The sequence below is a fragment of the Callorhinchus milii genome, unplaced genomic scaffold, assembly GCF_018977255.1.
Source record: "Callorhinchus milii isolate IMCB2004 unplaced genomic scaffold, IMCB_Cmil_1.0 Scaffold5, whole genome shotgun sequence".
Classification (NCBI taxonomy): domain Eukaryota; kingdom Metazoa; phylum Chordata; class Chondrichthyes; order Chimaeriformes; family Callorhinchidae; genus Callorhinchus; species Callorhinchus milii.
The window spans coordinates 23,344,948-23,365,239 of NW_024704746.1; the positions used below are offsets into that span (position 1 = coordinate 23,344,948).

At 41.8% G+C, this 20,292-nt stretch overlaps 1 protein-coding gene across 6 annotated transcripts in view; it reads left to right on the plus strand.

Annotated features, from left to right (window-relative positions):
• The window catches only part of rnf220a (ring finger protein 220a), a 229,408-nt gene that overhangs the window by 152,050 nt on the left and 57,066 nt on the right, over nt 1-20,292 (plus strand). For all 6 annotated transcript variants that reach the window (XM_007899915.2, XM_007899912.2, XM_042334845.1 and 3 more), the window contains exons 4-6: nt 457-502; nt 8,373-8,468; nt 13,127-13,169. In XM_007899915.2, the coding sequence (XP_007898106.1) occupies nt 457-502; nt 8,373-8,468; nt 13,127-13,169 (185 nt within the window). The remainder of the gene's footprint in view (nt 1-456; nt 503-8,372; nt 8,469-13,126; nt 13,170-20,292) is intronic.

The window sequence follows — 20,292 nt, forward strand, 5'->3', positions numbered from 1 at the left end:
TGCAAGATTTCAATTTGTGTTACAAATGAAGAGTCTCTTTCAATTCATGATTTTTAGCTAAAAACAAAACCTGAAAAACATAACAAATTAACTCTTCAAGCACACTTGTACTGGAATATAACAGTTTTAAATTACATTTTAAATTGTTCCCACCATACTTTTGTACTTTTTTCTCAAAATGTAAGCCTCCATCCCTCTGATCCCCTCTCCCAGACCCCTCTATTTCCTTCCTTTCATATACGCATTGAGTTTCGAATGCACTGATGCTTTGTGCTTCGGACAAGGCTTCTGGCAGTGAGTTCTGCATTCTCACTACCCTTCGTGCAAAGAATGTCCAAATTGGTCCGAATCCATAAAGGGATAAACTATTATCTTTTTTTATGCAGAAAGTTACTACAGGTAGGACTGAAGCCACAATTATTAAAATGAATAATTATTTCCTGTTTTTCTCAACAGTAAACATTCCACATTAAAGGACAACATCATCCAGGGAACAGTAAAGGTAAGTGAGTCTGTGGCTGAGTGTTAAGCATTAAAGAAGTGAGTTGAGGATGTAGACATTTGTGGAATTGGGGGTCATATGAGAGAAAAGGCAAAGGAAAACAAGCAGGAACGTAAGGAAGGAAAAAAGAAATAAGCAAAAGTGCCAAGGAAATAACAGAGGTACAAAAAACAAAGTTACATTTGAATAAGAAAATGTAAAAAGATGCAGTCATGAAAGGATGCAATAAAAAGCAAAGCAAGAGAGAAATGGAGAGGTTGAGCAACAGAGTCTGTGTAACTGGCATAAGAAGGGTCTAATCACTGGAGCGTCTCATTTCAAGTTAAGTTAGAATTAAGTCTTTTCTAAACAAGCATTCTTCAAGGACTTTCGGCTGCCTTCAGAAGGGGATTAAAGAGCAGAAAATATTGCAGAGGCCCGCCAATCCTGGGTACGAATAAGCCGTTAAAGGCTGAAGCATGAGATGACTAACTTTTGGCAGCCACTGTGGAGTTTTATTGCAAACAAAGACCTTGTTCCTGAAGTTGTTGATGCTGTAAGAATATTAATGTCAAGGACCTTTAAAAGCAGAATTTACAGGATCTCTTTCTGTTTTTTTTCATTGTGGCTCTCTCTCACTTCTAATACCTTCTTTTATGTGTCAGACACAATTCGATGTGGATAAATGGTGTTAATAAAAACATTTACAGTTTGTTATTTTTTCATTAAAACATAAATCTCTTTAAGATTTTAAGCATTTTGAATTACAACAAAAAAATCTGCTCTGCTGTGTGATGATGGGAATTTATATAATAATTCTTGCATTTGATACAGCGCCTTATATTGTCGAGACGTCTCAAAAGCGCTTCACAGGATATACTGGTACTATAAAGTGGATTGACTGTGTATTTTGTGGGTGAACTTTATAGATAGACACATTGGCTAAAGCCTTTCATAGTACATTTTGGTCTTGTATATTTTCCTAATAATTGGAACAATATTGATCTATCTTAGCATTGCATTCTTTGACAGACAGAGCTTGAATATTTTACATCCTAACATTACCCTATATATCTTCTTATACATACCTTAGTGGAACCACATTCTGATGGGTATCAATTCCATCAACAAAACTATCCCCTCTCAGACAGCTACCTAATTTCGCAAGCATCTCAAAACTCTAAATCTGCAAACAATTCAAGGTGAAAGTTCTCACTTTAAAGGAGTTTCTTCAGGGCAGATCAGGATAAGAGTTATTAAAACAGTCATTTCATTTGTGGGATTTGGGTTTGAATGTCTCCTGGACTATTAATAATCATAATAATCCTTGTATTTGATGTAGCGCCTTATCGCATCTTCAAAAGTATCCCTTTGTATCATGATTAAGAAACGTGAACATTATTTCAGGTCACTTGCACATAGATACGAGCCCATAAGCAAAAATCTGTACCGAATTCATCACTTATTGGCATCAAGTGAGTAACTGAGAAGATCACAAGTACAGGTAGCCTGGGGAATGGTCACATAGGTGGAGAAAGAGGTCGGGTTTAACAATTTCTTGGGATAGGGTTTTCACTGACATTGACCCTGTGCTGTACTTTATCTTGAGATTTCAAAATGGGAACCATATTTGATTCCTCTATTGTTTCTGCACCATTTATCTCCATGGTTTTATGAAGTAATTAGTGGTTGATAAATTAGTGCCAATTAGTTCGCATTTACAGAAATTTGTGTGCTTTGGATTTGCTCAAAGAGCTTTTTCATCTCAGTGATCTGATCAGGATTTGAATCCACATTCTTAAAGTGAAAGGACGATTGTTAAAAGCCTACAACGACTATCAGTGCCTCAAGATGTGCAGTTAAATTCTCATAAACAGGGCTGGTTTGCTCAGAAATGTTATGCTTGAATCAGGATTTTTACAAACTGTAATAAAAGGAATCAATTTGCAGGCAAATCTTTGTCACACAGTCCGTTTAATCATTCATGGAGCAATTCTCACGCTGCACAAATTGCTTAGCAAAGAAAAATATATTATCAAAAAAAAGGATTAGACTCTTGAGAACATGGAACTGGCTCTAACTAGAAACAATACACTGCTGAGCTGCATGTTGTTTGCTGAGTGAAATGTTGATCAGTTTTATTTCAGGATCAGAGTTTATTTTAAAACCTCCCCATCCACAAATATATCTTTTTCACCTGTTGCGCTGGTATTCAACTGGTATTTAAGTTTCAGTGTAACAATATGATTGAGCTCTATTTAGCTCTTACACCTGCTATTAATATATATGCAAAGGAAGATAAATCATGAGCTCGGGCGAATGAAACATTGGGGTGATAAGGACACCTGTAATTCCTCTTTACATAAGGAGAGCACTGCTCACAGCTCTTTTTCCAAATGGTTCGTACATCCGGCAAATTTGACCCTAAAACAGCAAACGAAAATCTAAAGTTTAAGCAAGATTATGTAAAACGAGTGATCTTCTCCTGTACCATGCACCTTTAAGTAGGATCCTAAATTCTGGGTTCACACCTCTTCTCCCCAGTTTTGTTTCAACCCACCCCCCTTTTGTTTCACACCACTATTACCTCTTTAACCCATCAACTAACACATTCTCTCCTTTGTCTTCTCTTTTTTGTCTTCTTTGTCTTCCTTGTCCTGCTTCCCCCTCTCAACTTGTCCGTAAAAGCCTCTCCCTCCCAACATACCCCAGTTCTTACGAAGGGTCGTGGACCCGAAACGCTGATTCACTTTCCTTTCTCCATAGATGCTGCCTGACCTGTTGCGTTTTCCCAGCTCTCTCTGTTTTTGTTTCAGATTTCCAGCATCTGCAATATTTTGTGTTTTGTTCCTAAGCCTGTGTACTGGCCAGATCTGCTAAAGTGGGAGATATACATATGTTTGAAAGAATTTGGAGTTCATCTACAAATACACAATCACTACACTTTAGAATATATCCTCTGAAGTGATTTGAGACATCCACCTGATGTGAGAGGTACTATATCAAATGCAAGCATTAGATTTTTTTAAAATTACTAAATTCTTTCTTTGAGGTTAATTTGCGCTGTTGATTCTTGCACACTGGGAAGATGACTTACAAAATATTCAGTCACTACACTTTACAGTATATCCCATGAAGTATTTTGAGGTGTCTCGGAGATGCGATAAGGTCCTATTATCAAATGCAAGGATTATTATTTATTATTATTACATCTAACATTTTGCATCTTAGCAGATATTGGATGTAAATTTTAAGAATTTGGAATGTGTAATGGTAATATCGACTCCTTTTGGTAACTCGAAATTCTGCTCCCGTATAGCAGCAATCGTTGCATGATCAGCGTAGTGTATGTCCAGCTTCTGGGAGGAAATGTTATTTGGGACTCAAAGTTGTTATTAAGAATCCCTGTGGGAATTTTTCCACTGAAAGGAAGTGATCCTTAAGCCTCTGTACACTTTTGATCTAAAGTTCCAGGGATGACAGTATTAACACTAAGCTACTCCATTCCAAAAATATTAATATATATCTATTTGATACTTAACTTAAGCAATATTTTTTAATATTGCAAATGTAATTCAAACTATGTGGGAATCTAACGTCGATGAAGGAGTGAGTTTCTCTTCGGAGGTAGGGATTTGTGGTACGCTGCTAGGACCACGTAGAAAGAGCCTTGCATTGTGTCTATTCAATAATGCGCTGAAGTCATTGGCAGCAGGATTTTTCAACGAAAAAATTTAAAACATAATTAAATCCAGTTGTGGAGACTTTGATTTGAGTTTGGCTGATTGGGGGACAGACGTGCTTGACCGGGGATGCTCTCTGGAGACAAAGAAACTGAAGGAAGGAACAAGCAGGGAGTAAAGCTGAGATTTTTTTAAAAAAAAATTATTTCACTGACAGCCCAGCGGGATACAAAGAAAAAAAGAATGAGAAAGAAAGGCTTGTACATTTCGTCTCCCAACTGTCTGTAAATGAGGGGATAGCACTTAATAGTCTCAAATGGCTGCCTTAAAGGGAATTCAGTTAACAAAATGTCAGAGGGAAATGCACTTCCATTCACTTTATGACACATGATCCTGCGTGTAGGGAAACAATATTTACAGTGTGCTAGCAATTTTCAATTCATTTTGGAGATGTAGGACGAAGATTAATTTGCAGGATAGAAAATAGCAGCGAAAGAGGTCTAATGCTTCTCTCTGAAAAAGAGCTGTCTTGGAGTCAGAGGTGTTGGAGCCACCAGGCTTGCAAAGATTAATTGCCATACTGCCATTAAACCTAAAATTAGCTGGTGGGGGAACATCATGTAAAAGGTTGAAAAGCCATGAATTATTATTTTTAAGCTCTTACCTTTTGAAGATACTTTTCCCTCCTGCAAATGTCACTTCTGCTGAGCTAGCTGATTGTGTAAAAGTTATGTTTTTTAATCATGCTGGGCAAATTATTTTTTTGATTAATTTTTCCTCCCTTTTATCGTTTTTCTTCGTCTCTCAGCACAAGTACTGACCTACACTCCATCTCAAGCAGAGAGTGAGTGAGCGTGGGGAGGGGGGGGGGAGGGGGAGGACAGGTGGATGGTTCACACTTACCCCTCTCCGTGATTTCTCCCATCTCCATAGGCTTCATGTTTGAGACGGTAGAAATATATAAAATATATTGAAGATCCCACTGCAGAGATAGTTTGTCCTTTACCCTCAGACACGGCAGGATTACTGCCAGCATTTTATCACGTTGCTTTTATCACCTTCCTTCCTTTCACATGTAAATACTGAAACGAATGATTCTGCAAATGACCTTTGATTTAAGTTACACAACATTGGATTTTTGCATCTGTGTTCTTGTTTCTGTGGGTAGGTGACGGAGGGGAGAGGGAGAGAAGGGGGTGGGGGGGGAGAGGGGGGTGGGGGGAGAGGGAGAGAGGGGCGCGGGGGGAGTCTGTTGCTATTGGGTGGAACAGGTGGCTATCACTCCGTTACAAAAAGGAGAAACTCATTTGGACTCAGTGCCACTCGGTAATCGAACATGTGATGCAATTGGGAGAAAAACCCTCAACTAACCTGAGATCCCAATAGTTCTTTCCTACTTTCTGTGTGGATCACTAAAACACTTGATTCTCCAGCAATAATAATAATCCTTGCATTTGATATAGCGCCTTATCATGTCTTTGAAACGTCTCAAAGCGTTTCACAGAAAACACTTCAAAGTGAATTGACTGTATATATTGTGGACGGAACTAAACTAAAAAGGTAATAATAATGCAGTGTGTGAGGGCAAATTACAGATTCTATCTGCAGTGGGATTTTCAATATATTTTATGTATTAAACTAAAGGATGACCAGCGTTCCAATTAGACACTAAAGACAGGATCTAAATTTGAGATCGAGTCAATATAATATTTTGAAAAGTGAGTGTAGTACTGTATCAATGTCTTTCCATTAAATGGTGTGAGCACATTCACTAAATACCATATTAATTGATAAAGTTTGCTAAAACTATCTCAGTACTGATTTATGAGAAGGTAGAGTGTATAACAAGAATAGGCCATTCACCCAGTCAGCCCTTATGTGAACCATGTATAACGGACCACTATAACATAAACTCTTGCAAAGTTTCTTGAGGAAAATATTCTTTGAACTCTGCTCCACATCTCCACTAATGCAGTCCCGTGTCAGAATTCCTCTCTGGCCCAGCAGAACAGGACTATTACATCCCATGGGATATTTGTTCATCTCAATGTTGAGACTTTTCCGCGTATGCAGAAATCTATGGGAAAATACATTTGTCTTATGGCTTGCTAGTTTTAAAATCTATATCCTCTAGTGCGTGGTCACATACAAGTCAAATAACCCAATTAAATCCACATCCCATTGTCATTGCATCAACTATTTTTCCAATTGGTCTTTTTCAGTTCAGTATTAGAATCTTGGAAGATTGGATTGAAAGAATCTTAGATCAGAACCTCAGATTGAACAGTGCTTATCATGCTCTTTAGTTATATTACCTGTCATCCATATATTCAAACCAAAACAACTGGCAACTCCGAATCTTTGTGTTCGTGAAAAACGGAGCATGCTGTACAGGTTTGGATGACAGATGGTGCTTTATTTCTGTGCTGCAATTCCAAATAACAATATTTATTGTTAAAAAATAATAAAACGCTGGAATTGTAACTGCTGGGCTGATTCCTTTTTGTCATCACCAAGCAATCAATTATTCATCCAGACAACCCAATAACTAGTTGGCATTAAAGGATCTATTATTTGTGACATTCCTATAATACACCACAGCTGCAGGAGGACAGTATTATTCTGTATCAATGGTTCTGCGTTTCCTCTTAAGCATGCAAGGGAGGTGTTTTGAAGTGAGCAGCTTCACAGTATTTAGGGATACTTTATTAAACTGAACTGCTAGCCATATGCAGACGAGAGCTTGAGATTGACATGTTTGGGATTAGTTCAGCCCTACATTTTTCAGAGGTCGTCTCCATGGATCTCAGGGGCTGTGAAATAAATGGGTCTTGCTTTAGCAGCGAGCCAAAAGTATGAAACCAATACATAACATTTAATTCTACTGTCTGCTTAGCGAGAACACCGATTATTCAGTTATTTGATTAATACTGGAATAAGCTTCTACTTGACGAAAACTATTGTGGTCTATTAATCATTTGACCTCTATTTTGAATAAGAGGTTTTAGAAGGGGGGAAAAAAACTAAATTACATCTCAAGATACTGTATTGATACATTCTGCACCTCAGCTCAGCTCCGGAACTGATGAAGAAGGAAATATTCATCCCAATATGAGTTGAACCATCGGGCCTGATGTTTTTTCAATAAAAGTGTTTAGATGTGACTTTTTTCCCCTCTGAATACACGCAAGGAAATGCTACAAGCATAGCGCACGTGCAAATGCTAACGGAATTGGCAATATCAACACAGGAATTTACATTAATTGACCCAAGGGCTAATGATAGGAATAATTTACAATCAATAAGCCTGCCTTGCCCAGTCTGGGTCTACACAGAAACGTGCCTTGGATTGTCACCACGTGACCTCGGAAAGAATGTGGCCATCAGGACTTAGAATTATTTGATTTTTTTTTAGCTATACCTTTTTTTCCTGCTACGGGTGCAATTAAATAAAATCATATCAAAACTGACCAGTCACTCTAATTGCATTTAACTCCTGCAGTGTTAATGTTTCAATGATAAAGATGTTCCTGACATCTAAGTAACTTTATTACTGTAATATTCTGGTTTGCTTCAATATCTCTGTGTGAAACATAAATAAATGGCTGGGAATTCCAGCAGACTTTTAAGAATTCAATTTACATTGCAACAGAATTGTATAATGTGGGTTCACATCCTCGATTCCTCGCAGGTGCCAAATGTCCAATCTCTGTTGTACCATGTGGTAGGTCGAGGGAGGGAATATCAAACAATACAGATGAGCTAGTGGTCCATTACAGAGAGCCTAACACAAATGTAGGTTATAATGTTATTGCAACTTGTAACCAAAGTATGTTTAAATTATATGATAATGCATTAGTTTCTAACCACAGTACTGGATAGACTTCACATGAAAGCATCAAGAAGGGTCACAAACATACTGAATTGTGACCGCTTTCTCATTGAGAAAGAGGAGCAAAAAGCGCCCAAATGAATGTTTTGAATCAGTCAGATGTTATGTTCCTGCGTGGTGTGGCACGTTGCTAAAATTCTTTGTGTCCCTGGGAGGCACGTTATCACCTTTGTGTCGGAAGTGCTTTCATGATATGAACTGTGATCCGCTCACAATATTCCAGTGGCTCGCGTGAATTTCATTTCATTTCCGATAGTGCTGGGCATCATGTCGGGATATTTTTCATGCACGTTTCTTTTGTTTCTTCTCTTCACAGTCCGTTCTGTTATCAGCACCAATCAAGAGGGAAGGAGAATCTCCCACAGCGTCACCACTCTCTACCGATGACAGTCACCATTCAGACAGATACCAGGTGGGAAAGGGGATGAACAGCATTCACTGGCTATTAAACTGAATGCAAAGTAACCTCTGTACATTTGCTTTTTTTTGCCCCTTTAAATGTAGGCGGATTACCACCGTTATGTGACCTTTTAAACAGTGAGTCTCGAGTTCCATTGGAATAGCAGATTTTACCACCAGGATGGTATTTAGAGTAATGTAATTTGCAGATTCAGCCACAAATCTATATAGTCTCCAATTTATCACTCAACCGTGCAGTCAGGCACTCCTGAAGTGGGAACACTTCTTATCTCTGGTGTTAAGTGATTGGTTTGTTACTAGATATCAGGAGCACCAGCACCAATCTCGGTGTCCCAGGAACTTTCACGTAAAACAGTATGATTTTTAAAAATGTATATATTTCATAGATTGCTAGGATAAGATAACAGTCTGTAAACAGGAATGTTGTGCTTGTTGGAATCTCATTGTTAGGTTTAGTTTCCGCCTTGATCTTTATGAGCTGCTGGTAATAGTAACTATTATCACAAAAGTGTCTGAGAAAAGGGAGGTGTCTTTACTCTGCGGAAACAAAAGTTGGATCAGGAAGAGGGCAGTGGTTGGTTGGTGCCTCACTGTGCTGTGCCATGAAACAGATTTGTGTCCTTGTTTCCCCATTCCCATTCAAATTCCAAATTTTGGATATGGCGCCTTGTCGGGAAGGGGAGCCAAATGGACTTAGTCACAGGAAGAGGGAGGAACAATTATAACTGTTAGAAAATACTCCCTGAGCTGCACTGAGGCACCTTCTAGTGATCAACCTGACAGCAATATTCAGAGGTCTGCAAAAATGTTACTTAACTTCTCTTGTAAAGCATAACATTGAAAAAAAATTAATCTAAAATGCAAGAGTGGGGAAACAGAGGTTGATCTGATTTTGGCTAATAAGTCTGTGGCCTATCTATCATTTGATAGGCTGCAATGTACAAACACACATTCACTACATCTTATAGTAAATCCTTTGAAGCACTTTGAGATGTTCGATGACGTGATAAGGTTTTGGACACTTTATCAAATACATTGATTAATATACAATACACATCTTGTGATTTTCACATAACTGACGCGATCTGGCTCAGGCTTCAGCATATCGAGGCTATATATGTTATATATATATATATATGTTATATATGTTAGCTATTTCAAGACACCATCTTTGTATTTATTTTTCATGCAAGAAAGTACATATTTTATAGTCTAATGATGAATATTCTCTCAATTCTCCGTGTTGTAGCACACAGCAAGTTACTGGAGTTTAGCATATGAGATAAGTGATACATTATAGTGACAGGTACAATATGTCACACACCACACTGACAAAGGAAAAGGCTGATGTGTACATCCTAATTGGTGTTTGAGTATCTCAACAAATGAATTATCGGATCCACACTACTTCTAATTATAAATAGTTTGGATAATTGACGTTCTCCTGCAGTTGATGAAAATGTGTTAGTTATTGTGTTGTGCAAACATTAACCTCTTATGTGCAGAAAAATCACTTTGCCTAAAGGTCTTCTCTTCACGAAGAACCGTAGCTGCCCCATCCAACTCTGGCCTCTTGCTTTTGTACACATTGACAATTTTTTCTTTCAAGCCTTGTTCCTCATTATACTTCAGGACTGTGTAAGCTGGGTTTTGAAATCTACCCCCATTGAGGACCTGGTGTTGTATTATTGCCAATGGATATTCTTTCTGTTACCGCTGATTACCAACACTGTGAAGTTTAGGTATCATTAGGAATGTCACCATAGCAGTGACAGTAATTTATATTAAGAGCATAATGTGATAAATAGCTACCAACCAGCATACTGCAAAACACTGCAGCAACAACAACAACAAGATTCCATTTATAAAGTGCCTTTCACGTCAGGACGACGTCCCAAGGCGCTGCACAGTTGGGTCATGACCCGAGCAGGGGGGAAATGGTCAGGGTGAGGGGAGGGAAGGGAGGGAGCGAGGAGGGGGGGGAAATGGTCAGGGTGAGGGGAGGGAAGGGAGGGAGCGAGGAGGGGGGAAATGGTCGGGTGAGGGGAGGAAAGGGAGGGAGCAAGGAGGGGGGAAATGGTCAGGGTGAGGGGAGGGAAGGGAGGGAGCGAGGAGGGGGAAGAGAGTCGAGAGGGGAGCTGAAGGCTCGGGTCAAAGAGAAAGGTTTTGAGACCGGCCTTGAAGCAGGAAAGGGAGGAGGCGGCGAAGGCACTGGGGATAGAGTTCCAGAGCCTGGGGCTGAGAGGCTGAAGGCCCGACCACTGATGGTAGGGCGGTTGGGGCGGGGGACGTGGAGCAGACCGGAGCCGGAGGAACGGAGGGTACGGGCAGATAAGTAGGGGGATAGTAGGTCGGAGAGGTAGGAGGGAGCGAGGCCGTGAATGGCCTTGTCGGTGAGGATGAGGATCTTGAATTCGATCCTCTGGGGGATGGGGAGCCAGTGGAGGCGAGCGAGGGCGAGGGTAGGAGTGATGTGGTCCCGAAGCCTGGTGCGGGACAGTACACGAGCTGCAGAGTTCTGAATGACCTGCAGTGTGGAGGGAGGGCCGGGAAGGCCGACGAGGAGAGAGTTCCCATAGTCCGGCCTTGAGGTGACAAAGGCGTGAACCAGGGTTTCAGCCGCGTGAGGGGTGAGGTAGTGCCGTAGTCTGGCGATGTTCCGGAGGTGATGGAAGGCAGTGCCAGTTGTGGTGCGGATGTGAGGGAGAAAGGACATCATCTTTAGATGGAGCTGTTATTCTTCAGGTGCTAAGTCACTGTAAGCAGCAATGTCCTTGGTTTTACACTAAGCACTCTTTGTCCCTGTTAGTAATGTCTGATGAAAACTGGTAAGAATATATATTATATATGATACATTAAAACGCATTACTATGTGAAGTTCAGAAAAGCTTTAAAACTTGTTCGAGTGCTGTGTGACAGTCGAGTTAGTGTCTTGTAACTTTCTCACAGATCTGTTTTTCAATATGTAAAAAGAAATGATATTTGTATGTTTGTTAAACATTGATGTTTGTAACCATTATTGTCTTCTAACCAATATTATCCCCAAAACTACCTGTTTTTTAAGCAAATTCAAAGGCATGTTGCTACTTTAAGGCAGGTCCAGTATGAATAGCAGTCATTTTGGAAACTCTGTTTGCCCCAGCACCATGTTAACTGCTGGGGTTCGGGTGTGGAGAGTGGGGTTTGCTGTGCAAATCGTTGCCGCAGTGTAAACTTTTACAGTGTACTTTTATTATGTTACTCTGAAAACGATTGCAAACAACCCGGTCACTTTTCGGGACCAAGTAAACCCGAGGACAAGTGACAATCTCACCCCACCCCAGCCCACAGGAGCTGACGTAGTACTCGTGTTTTTTTAAAAAAATACTTTGTTTTTGGTACACGTCGAGGCTAAAATTATTTCAGCACAAAACGTACTATTAACAATAGTACTGTTTAAACTAATTGATGAACGGCCGAAAACACACTCGGTGTTTAAAATTGACTTTTTATTAAAAAGTAATCATTTTGAGACGCCCGTTTTCAACCAAATCCGAGGATTGCTATCAATAATAATAATACGACGACGATGATGATTACTATGGATAAAACCCGCCGTTACCATCCGCCCTGCGACGATTATTAACAATACTGGGATTATTGCCGCGATGGTTAATACGAGTATCGCGATGATTATTAATGCGACGACTGTGATCATTATTAATAATATCATTAATGCCGTCATTAATAACGTGACGGTGACGATGATAATTAAAAGAGTGAGTGAGTGAGTGAGTGAGTGAGTGAGTGAGTGAGTGAGTGAGTGAGTGAGTGAGTGAGACGTCGCACAGTGTGTGGGGTTTGTAACGCGGGGTTGTGGGGGGGTGCGGGGGGTTGTGGGGGGGGGGTGCGGGGGGGTTGTGGGGGGGGTTGTGGGGGGGGGTGCGGGGGGGTTGTGGGGGGGGGGGGTTGTGGGGGGGGTGCGGGGGGGGTGCGGGGGGTTGTGGGGGGGGTGTGCGGGGGGTTGTGGGGGTTGTGGGGGTGGGGGTTGTGGGGGGGTGCGGGGGGGTTGTGCGGGGGGGTTGCGGGGGGTTGTGCGGGGGTTGTGGGGGGGTTGGGGGGTTGTGCGGGGGGGTTGTGGGGTTGTGCGGGGGGGTTGTGGGGGGGGGCGGGGGGGTGAGGAAGCGGGGCGGTGAGCTTGAGTGCTAGGCTGCTGCCACCTAGGGGCCGAGGGGGCGCAGGCGCAGCCCCGCAGCACAGCAGTGCACTCTGACCCTGGGCTGCCGGTCACGTGACCAGGCTGCCTGCACGGCCCGGCCCAGGCTGAGCCAGAGACGGCCCCCGACAGCCTGAATCCACCGGCATCCTCCCCGCTGCTGCCACCGGGCCGCCCGGGGCCGGCCGGCCAGCCCCCGGGCCCTCTCCGGGCCCCGCCCGCATGCCAGGCAATATGAACAGGCTCTCCCACCTGAGTCCCGGCCTGGAGCCGGCCCTGATGGAGGATCCGGACCAGGCCAACGGCAAGGAGGAAGTAGGTCCTTGTTTACCTGCCCGGGGGGCCGGGGGGCCGGGGGCCGGCGGGCACTGCCGCTGAGGCCGCGCGAGTGAGTGCCTCCGGTTTAGTTCTCACTTCCTCTCTTTCTGTTTTTCTCTCTCTCTCTCTCTCTCCAGACGTTTTTGCGAGTGCGGTCCAACAGGCAGGCGAGGCTGAATGGTAAGCACCTGTTCGTTCAACACGCACACGCACACGCGCGCACACGCGCGCACACACGCCCCGTCCTGGGGTGGGGGGAGGGGGTTATAGTGGGGAAAATTGAAGCAGTGTCTCCTGAAGTATGTTTCGCCCACAAATACACAGTCCGGTGAGAGGCGCTTTGAGCCGTCTCGGACACGTGATATGGCGCTGTATCGATCGCAAGGATCGTTATTCTTTATTAAAATGCCCGAATTCACTCTGCGCCGCTCTGTGCTTCCGCAGCGCTCTTCCCCCCTCTCAGTGTCCGATTACCCAAACTTTTTTCCGGATGTTTTGAAATTCAGGGAGGAAATGGTTTAGTATTTCAACGGTGCGTAGACTCACCAGGTCCAGGCAATGGAGTCCTGTAGCTCAGTGGTTAGAGCGCTCGCCTCGCAAGCGAGAGGCCTGGGTTTGATTCCCGACTGGTCAGGGAGAAACATTGGGCAACTTTCCTTACTCCACACGCCTAATAATAATCCCTCAAGAAAAAAAATAATAATTTTGATAATAATCAATCCACGAGTGTTTGTGGGGACGCTGCTGTGCGCAATTGGCTGCCCGTTTCACCCACAAAGTATACAGTCCACTTTACGGTATATCCTGTGAAGCGCTTTGAGACGCCTCGAAGATGTGAAAAGGCGCTGTATGAAATGCGAGGATTATTATTATTATTTATCGATATTGCAACATTTTCAGAGCTACAGTCCCAATGTTTACAAACTGGTGGTGATTGTTTTCAATCCTTTCAATCCTACACAATATCTCTGCATTTATTTTAAGAAACACATGCCTACTGACTCAACTGCGGATTCCATTATTGATTGACAAAAGTGCAGATATCGTGCCATAATTGATGATCCTTCACAGAGAATGACTGCATGAATACCACAATTGCTGTGGCTGTCAGCATCTAGTTTGCCACAAACTCCCAAACTTGAATGAATGCCAAGAACTTCACAAACTGTACGCTTCCTAAAACGAAAGCCACTGCCATCCTGAAATGATGTCAAGATTGTGGCCGCTGCGCTAGACCATATCCCGTAGTCAATACAACAATAACCTGCACTTATACAGCGCCCTCCACGCAGGGTAGCGTCTCAGAGCGCTCAACAGTGGCGGAGCCTGACTCCGAGCCGGGTGCGGGGTGGGGGAGGTGGCCATAAGCACGGTTGAACAGGAGGGTCTTCAGCGGGAGTTGAAAAGGGGAGAGAGGGGTCAAGGCAGAGGGATTGAGGGAGAGTGTTCTAGAGTCTCGGGGTGTAGTGACTGGAAGTGCGACCTCCGATGGTGGGGCGGTGGGTACGAGGGACGAGCAGGAGCTGGTGCCAGTCGAGTGGAGGCGCCGGGTGGTGGATTGGGGGAGTGGGGGGGTCGGGGAGGGAGGAGCCAGGGAGTGAAGGGATTTGAACAGTGTGAGGATCTTGAAGTCAAGATCCAAATATTACAGAAATTATTCTTTATTTCTTGTGCTACAGACATCTTTATGAACCCATTAAGGCAATGTTACCAACCGCAGCACTGTGTAGGATTTTAATCTTTTTGCAATATTATTTAAAAAAAGATGCTTTCACTAAAGTAGAGAAGTTTAATGCATAGACGATTGATAGCAGCGGGTCAACTGCATCTTGAATCACTTCAGAAACCCCAGTAATGGTCACAGATCCTGGTGAGTAGCTGATCCTTCAGATGAAAAACAATTAGATTTGGGCTCTCCAGCTTTGAAAGGAGATTTCTCAGAAGGAGCCTTATAGACGTCTATAGGATTTTGAATGGGGGTTCAGAAGGTAAACCCAAAACAATACTCTCAGATGCGACAAGACAGCAGAACCAGAGCGCATAGATTCAAGGTAGAAAAGGGCAGTCTCAGGACAGACACTGGGAAGTATTTCTTTACCAAGAGTGTAATTTTAACAATTGGAATGGATTTCCAGGAAGGGTTGGTGTGGCCAGGCCACTGGACCCATTTAAGAAGCAGCTTGTTGCTATGATGGGAGGACAGTAGTTTGGGTGTTCTGGAATGATGAGCTCAAATGGTCAAAGGATCTTCTTCATCTGTACCAACCATCTCCGTGACTGGGAAGATCTTGTGTTTGATCCCCGGTCTCTGGTGAGGTAGCTGATCACAGTTGAGGCATCACTAGGGATTTGAATTGGTCTCGGTACCAGGGAGAGATTAGCTGTTGATCTCACCTCAGGAGTCATGATGTTATAAACTGTGAGAAGAAAGCTAGAACCGTTACTGTGCTATTCTGCCTTTTATACCCTCTTGCTGTTGAAGTAAAGGGGGTCGTGGAACAGCTCATCTGATAATCGGTACTCAAGCATTAACCAATGATACAATTGCAGTAGGTTTACAAGTCCCAACCTGTGGATTACTCAGGAATATTGGTTTATGTTATAAAGTACTAATTTCAGACATCTTTTTACCTGTTCACCTCCCCGCCCGGCACCCACTTTCAGAATTTAAAAAATCCTACATTTTCAAACTTCCTAGATGTTTGGAGCAGAGCACAGTAAATATTTGGGTGTCTATGCATTCATAGGTCCATAGGATCAGTCAGACTCATACACTGATTTGTCCTAATTGCAGGCCTGTTAATACTCGAATTCAGCAGGATAGATAGGGAGGTAATTTGTTGTTGGGGTGGGTTATGTGCTGCTCTTATCCAACAGGAGAGGACAGAACGGTAGTTCTCTCATATAGTGCACACGACTGAGAAAACAGTGACTCAGCTGGGAGCATCAATCTGAAAGAGTTTGCTTCAAATTATTGATAGCTGGAGTGTGGTTAGAATGGTTTGACTTTGGGCAGTTGAGTTTAATTAGTGGTAAAATGAGCATTACAGAATGTCCGAAGTGCCTGTGTACCATATTGCTTTGAATACAAAGTGTATATTATCCTAAATTACCGCTTCAAAACTTATTGTGTATTTGTAAGACAATGGGGCAAGAGCAAGAAGGATTCCAGAGTGCTGTGCCTTGTTATGAGGAGAAGTTCACAGAGCTAAACGTTTCAGATTTGGAAGAAGGTAGATGATGAAGTGTAGATGCAAGAAGGCATTTTGACTTTGGCCCATGAGAGTAGAACAAGAGGGCACAGGTTTAAAATAAATCAGCCTCCAGCAGGATGAGCTTGATGGTCTTGTTTAATGTTCTCATATGTTCTCATGATTCGTCTTGTCTTGAGGTCTGTCCAATGCAAGTAAGATTCTCGCAAATCCATCCCAGATACGGGAGAAGTATTCAAGTCATATACACACTTGGGCTTTATGAAAAGTTAAGCGTTATTGAAGAAAACATACATTTTGAAAGAGGAAACCAGAAGTCAGAGTGGTCAGTGATCTGTCAGTCTTATTCATGTTAGTGAGATGTCTTGTTGGGACGAGAATAACATTTTAATGCCTTGCAAAACAGGTTTTCAGGAGTGACCCTCTCAGCTGCAGGTGACATGGGCTGGACAAAAACTGGAGACGTTTATACCTGCTTTAAAAAGGGAGAAAGAATTTCCAGACGCTTTTTAACTTGCCACGATTTGGCTCACACTGATCACATTTTGCGATTATCATGGCCTGTGAGGTTGAACAGGGGCAACCTTCGTGCTGTATATATGTCGATAGACAAGACCCTGTCTGCATCTTGTCATTGCTTTGGGTTTGCATCAATAACAGGTTTCCTAATTAACCACAAAGAGCATTCCAGTTTGGGCAGATGTCCACTGAGAATAATGGATACTCTAAATAGCAGAATGCTCTCAAACCTGCAGTACCATTGTCCTCTGTTAATAGAGCTAGCTCTCGGTGTAAATGTTATCTAAAGTACATAGGGATATGTTTCACAGTATTGGGGGAGTCCTGTGAGTGGTGATGGGATAGGTGTAACATTACAGATGAGAAACCCAGTTCTACAATAATGGTACAGCTCTTGTAAACCATTTGAAACCACATACAGGGCAGCAAAGCTCTGATGTTGTCTTACCGCACTTGTAACACACTTCTGCCCTTGCTTTTGTTTGGAGATGGAGAGTGCAAAGGAGTTGGAAGGCTCCAACTGCAATGTCCCTGAACAGTGGGGTGTAGAACTTTCAGTGACTGCATCATTCCAGTTGTGTGATGTGAATTATAACAACTCCCCTTTAGAATTGATCTGCAGCCAACCTACAATGAGGGTTCCAGGTTAAAGAACACAAATTTCACCGTTAAGTCAAAATATTGCAAAAAATTCTAATGATTTTAATTTTTAATCTTTGTTCAAGTGGTGAAATCATCACAGAAATGGTTTATTGGGAGAGTTCCTGAGCCTGACATCAGCAGAGATACAGATGTTAACTTGAGATGTCTCGGCAATAGTTTGTTTCCCATTAATTTGACTCTTAGATTATCAGTTCTTTCTCGGCAACTTTCTCAATTGTGTAAAACATGTCAATTGACCATGAAACTCCTTTCATGGTCAATTGACATGTTTTACACAATCCTTATTATTGTTATTATTATAATTATAATTGACACTTAAGTAAAACACTGACGATTGCTTGCTTTGTTCCTCTCCCAGATTCTGCAAAACAGCAGCATTAAAAATAAAAATACAACCATGTCTTGTGTCTAATCTACACAGAGATGAGTTATATAGAGGTGTGACATTTTCTCTAGGTTGATTTGATGGTCGTAAACCATTTGAGCCTTGCTGTCTTAGTTCAGGACATTAACCGAGTCCTGGTAATTGATTTTCCATTTTTAAACGCTTATTATTAAACAAGAATACACTGTACTTGATGGAGCCGAAAACCTAATGAAGCTCTTTTGCTTTTAATGTTTAGTTAATTACATCTACAGACCTCGGTTTGCAAGTAAACCCCTTGCAAGTGCTGCACGTTTAAGCACCTGTGTGACTTGGCACTGCAATGTGCAGTTTGTAGTTGGTCTTGTCAGATATACAGAGTTAAGTACCCTCACTCGTTCCAAGGAGATTAGCAGATGAAACCCCTTTATCCTTCCTTGGAAGACAAAGTGACTTTGTCAGCCTGTACATTTTGCATATTAAAAGGCCATTTTCTATGTTCAGTCAGGTGGGTCAATATGGAATCTCTGTTGTGGCTATTATCTTGACCCTAATCAGAATTTACCCAATTAAATGCAACAGCATCCTTCACATGGGAATGTTAAGCAGTGCGTCCAAAAGCCTTCAGTGTGCATTGTTTAAAGGTTAATTGGCAGCTTTTGTTTTGTGGTGATTGGTGGTGGGGGGAGGGAGGATTTTTAAAAATATATATATGTAATGTTTCGTTCAACAACATTCACAAGAGTAAAGAATAAAGCTGGCGATTTTAAGGTATTGAGATCGTGGGATGAGTCCGTATTCCCTCCCGTTGGCCAATCCCCCCTGTACATTTTTGAAGTACAAATTATGAGAATTGTACTTTTACCTTTGTTGAAAAAGCTGATTCCTTCAACAATACAGAAAATACCATTTCATCTTGAGATTGCCCTTTAGTGAGTTCCTGCGTAAGGGCATCTTATGGCCAAACAATACAGACGGTATTCCAGATGTAATAAAAAAAAGTAGGTGATTCTCCAGGGACATTTATTATTTGCTGTAAATTCCAGTTCATAAGTCGCATGTGTGTATCAGTTCTTAGCTTGGCTCCTAGCACGCCAGGGCTTTGGTTTCAGACTTGTGAAACTTTAACAGAAGGTAAAATAAAACCGAGTCGAATTTGAATGGTTTGATGCAGATCTGAGCCAGTTCTCTTCAGAAGCGTCTGTTTAGTGTCTGTCGACAATGGAGGCTCCAGAAAGTTTTCAATTGCTTCCCGGCCACCCTTGGTTTACATGTCTGAGAGTTTGGGCCAACAGTTTCTGCAGACTTGTCAGTTACCAGAAATCCTATTTTTAAGCATATTCTGTAACTTACATCAGTGTTTAATCACATTATTTTTATAAATCATTCCTTAATGCACATCAACTTTAAAATAAATTTGAACAGACACTTTTTGATTTAATAGTTTGGTGTCTCACCTATTTCAGTTACCTGTTGAGCGATTGACTGCCGCTGAGGCATTACTAGTGTACATACAAGTCACTTTGCTGGGTTAAAAGGATGTATAACGTGACCATCAAATTTTATAGGAAGTTCATTCTATTGTGATCTCAGGTTTATGGGTTAGATGGGAATGATTTCTATAAAACTGTCCTGAACAAACCTTATTGGAGATGTGTTAGTTCCATGCATTCACTTCTCTATTCTCCAGAATCCTGAGAAAACTCCCCTTATTGTTCATTGGAGCCACCTGCTTCTCCAGGTGATTTCCTGCCAGTTCCAATATTTTAACAAAGCCTGAGTAAGATATGAACTAAGAAGGATGCAGTCTTAGCTAATACTTTGAGATGTAGGTTTTGGCATTTACTAAAGGTGAGCATGTAAAGTGTGTTGCCCTCGGTCTACAACAGATCTCACTGTCACCTTCATATTTTAAGAAGCTAAGAAAGTCTGGAACAAGAAAATTAAGTTTGACTCACTCCTTTTTGGTTAATTGACAACTTGTCCATCTTGGATTCCCAACCCCCAATTCACTTGATCTTCTGCTTAAATCCCTTACACTGTACACTGTTTAATCACTGAAAATGACCTAGCAGCATTACAAACATGTCTACACCGCCTTTTTGGCTGCCCTGTGTCTAGTTTCAACAGCACAGACAGTCATACAATCAATTGATCTGTACAAGTATATAGACAATTCTGTGAAGTGTATTAAAACTAGACTAAACTCTTTTTTGCAATTTTTTTGTAAACAGTTTTTGGCCAACTTGTAATATTTTTACATCATGATTACACTGGCTATGGGGGATTCATTAAGCACCATGTCTAAATCCAGGTAGATTATGCACTGGGTAAAATGTATATGTACACTGTGTACAGTGTGTGCATCGAGGGAATTGCAGGCATCCTTAATTTTGTAATAACCATCAATGGAAAGGATTTACTAATTATGTCGTTAACCAATCCCTTTTGTGGGTTAATTACATAATTTAGGGGCTCCCGTTATTCCTGGTATAAGTTTACTTCTCTCCACTGGAAACCAAATTCAACTTAGGGTGACCAACAG